This window comes from Phalangium opilio, unplaced genomic scaffold, assembly GCF_054372755.1.
Source record: "Phalangium opilio isolate 3A_F unplaced genomic scaffold, DU_Popi_V2 ptg000103l_1, whole genome shotgun sequence".
NCBI lineage: Eukaryota > Metazoa > Arthropoda > Arachnida > Opiliones > Phalangiidae > Phalangium > Phalangium opilio.
In genome coordinates, this window is record NW_028324205.1 from 2,540,237 (window position 1) to 2,543,594 (window position 3,358).

At 41.9% G+C, this 3,358-nt stretch overlaps 1 protein-coding gene across 1 annotated transcript; it reads right to left on the minus strand.

Moving 5' to 3' along the window:
* Nucleotides 1–738: 738 nt before the first annotated feature.
* Nucleotides 739–2,031, minus strand: LOC149630448 (uncharacterized protein F54H12.2-like). The gene is made up of 2 exons (XM_089851318.1): nucleotides 1,352–2,031; nucleotides 739–1,192 (listed from the first exon to the last, which is right to left on the minus strand). The coding sequence occupies exons 1-2, from the start codon at nucleotides 2,029–2,031 to the stop codon at nucleotides 739–741; spliced, it is 1,134 nt and encodes a 377-aa protein (XP_089707444.1).
* Between the last annotated feature and the right edge of the window lie 1,327 nt (nucleotides 2,032–3,358).

Genomic DNA, 3,358 nt, shown 5'->3' on the forward strand with positions numbered 1-3,358 from the left:
TCCGTGCTGCCATCACTACGAGTGCGTCCGTTCAGGTATTCTAATTCAATAACGGCGGACTTCATAATAATAACTAGCAGCGAGTCTGTGGATGACTGTTTAAAACCGAGCCGGGAGTAGATATGAATCTTCTAACGACCGTAGGGCTTCTTTTATAGAGATTGGTTGACGTCATAACACCAACCGAGTCGGGATTGGATACGAGAATTCACGGGGTGTGTGTTTCTCTTATAGAGGCTGGAACGGCTGACGTCATAACGCGGTCTAATACCGAGTCGGGATTGGGTAAGAGAATTCAGTGGGAGGGCGTGGTTCTCTTATAGAGGTTGGAAATGATGACGTCATTCATCCACGGATCCCTCTTAAATTTCTTGAAAAACATGTTTGTGCTTCTTCTCCTCGTTCTGTGCATAATGTATACAACGCAGTATATACCGCAAGCGGAACTGTCGGGGGGCTGCAAAGCCCTCCTATTATAGTTTATTTTCGTAGAATTTTCTCTCATAAATGTTTTAATATCTTCTGTCAAGGGACCCAACCCCAGGGAATCAAAATAATAACATTGTTTATTCCCATCGATATAGAGACAAATCCAATGACTACCGTTTCCTTTGTGATTATCTAGATTTATAACAATGGAAGCCGGGTATCGAAGGATATATTTGGGTAGAACATCGCGCGGGTATACGCCCATGAAACCGCGGGTGTATCTCAAAACCCTTCTTATGGTTGAAGCGTTCATGGCGAATCTACAACGACGGTTCTATTATGATCTATGTGCATTAAACTTTGAAATTCTGAATAAACGATCAAACTCAGCGTTTCGGGTACTGGTTCTTCGAACCCGAGTTCAAGTCGCAATTGTCCTTGTCGTATAGGGTTGTAATGATTTATATCTGACGCGGTACCATCTTGAGTCAAATCAAAACAGTAAAGCGTATAACCTTTGGGATACTCCTTCATAGATATTTCGTTACCATCGTCTTTGTAATGAGTACCAGATCCGGTAAACAGAGAATAATATGATCTAGTGTAAAGACCCTTTTTGAAATTTGGTCGCAAAGGCTTAGCTAGCACTTGTTCCGAACCGATAATCGGATTAATATAATTCACGTTAAAGTTTTGGAAGTCGAAAGGGTTCCAACTCAATTTGCCGTTATACGAGTTATGAGTTACTAAACCCGCTGTTAATCTGTTTGGTAAAACCCCTAAATATACGTTATCTATAGTAGTTTTTTGAATATTTGCCGAAATGGTAAAAACTTTCACTTCTGTCCTAGTGAATGGATATTTTGCCGTGGCTTTAGTCCAAGCCGATTCCAAAGCTAGCATTACTCGAGGGGCTACTCGCACTTTACGAATATATAAACCTACTTCGAGTATTTCGTGTTTGTACCATACGCCACCGGGGGGAGGAGCTCCGAGCAAAACAAAGCCTGGTTTATTTCGGGTCATCCTGACTCTAAGACTAACGCCATTGGGTATGAATTTTGAAACGTTAAACATATCAGCGTGTAGGGCTCCGTACATTTCAATCTGTTTCGAACCCTTTGCTAGCTCTTTCCTAACAAGATGTCCCTGGTTTTCAGTTGCAGAAGCCATTTTCCCAGCCGTGTCTTTATGCCATAAAGAAGAAGTTAAATGAGATTTTTTCGCGTCTCCTCCATAGTTTAGCAATGTTTCTAGATAGGCTTTGAAGGCGTAGTTTCCGGTTGAAGATGAAATAGGCGTATCATTGTCGGTTACTTCCACCGTATCCCAGAGCGAATGTAAAAAATTGTTGACGGGTCCTACGTTATCTGTGTCATCGATATCGGTACCGTCCGTATGTACTATTTTAGCTCGAACATAAAGCATAGTTAGAGAGGCGTCAATATATTCTTCACCATTTCCAGGAACGTAAAATTCAATCTGAGAGTCTCCATCCAAAACCGAAATAGGTCGATAGCAAACATATTTGGCCGATTCTACCGATGTTTGAATCGGGACAGATTCGAAAAAGTCCAGCTCAGATATTGTCGCTTGAAACATGTTTAGGAGAATATATCGTGTCGTCTTGACCTGTAGGGTATACGACGGCGAACTGGCTTTATTTTCCTGGTAGCCGCTCGTTTTATACCTTTTTTACTTTGAGCCCGTTTTCGTTTCAAGGGCTTTTTACGTCTGCGACGTTTCCCCCCTCCCCCATGCTGTGTTCTAATATCATCTAAAGTTTCCGTTACTCTTTTCTTAGCAGCCTCTTTAATATCCTTGCCCGATACTACGTCACTGAAAATTTTGGTCCCCGTACTAACGGCTTTTCTGCCGAGGAATTTGGCACCGCTTGTAAGCAAAGGCCTAACAAACCTTGCTAAGCCTTGGAAGAACGATCCTATCCCATGTCCTTTCAAATTAGGGTTAGTCCCTATATAATAACTTCCGGTTCTGGTTCCCGCTTGATTATTGTAATATTGCTTGTAGCAACATTGTCTCCGTTCTAAGACGTCTGGCTTAGGCATCGCAAGTGTAGTTTAACCGTTAAGCTCCCGTATTCAAATGGCGCCGGTTCCCCTAAACTATTCCTTATATTAACTTCGATGATATCAAAGTAATTTTTACCAACGGGTACGTAATGAGGATTGGTAAAGGTTTGAAATATTTGAGACCCGTATGGTTTCTTGGCATCAACCGAAACGATCCGTAGTAAAGGAACCGAGTGGTCGCCTACAATCTGATCGCTAGCGATATTTAAATAGATAAATAACTGGTCCGGAACGTGGTAATTCAAATTAGAGGGTCTTTCGCTACGACCGATACATTCGCTAGCTTCATCGTATCCCAGTATTTCGGCAATGGGTTTTTCGAATTTTAAATAAGGTTTCAATAATCTTTCAGGTTGGTTTATAGTAATGTGCCCGGTTACGTTATCGTAAATCAGCCGCGGTGATGGGCCATTTTTGTCAAACGAATTATTTATGACGTTTATTAAATGTTCTATAGACTTGTAAAACCCCGGGGGAACGTCGGGCGCAACTATGGTCTCCCGCCTAGCGTCTTTACTTTTTCTCTCTCTTTTCTTTCCATCGACTACCTCCCCTACTGTATATTTGCTCCCGTATCTGGAAACGTTATGAAAACTAACATCACGTTCTTCCTTAGGCCTTGGCACGTTGTAAAAAGTAGACGTATACATTATATCTACTAGAGACACTTCCCATTTTCCATTTAAATGAATAGGGTTAGGTAGCTTGGTACAGTAATGCGCCCTGGTATTATCGGGAAATAACGAGCCGTTGACGTTACTTGGTAGGGTTAGGTAAAACGATTGATTCGACATCTTCTCCACGAACCCAAGAGGTTTGGGTTTTCGGGTAACCTT

What these genes read in the sequence shown, in the direction of transcription:
- LOC149630448 (XM_089851318.1), bottom strand. Translation starts at nt 2,031, where the DNA reads ATGTTTCAAGCGACAATATCTGAGCTGGACTTTTTCGAATCTGTCCCG. An exon ending in GGTTTATATATTCGTAAAGT is followed by an intron (nt 1,193 to 1,351) that starts GCGAGTAGCCCC and finishes TTTACCAAACAG; the next exon opens with ATTAACAGCGGGTTTAGTAA.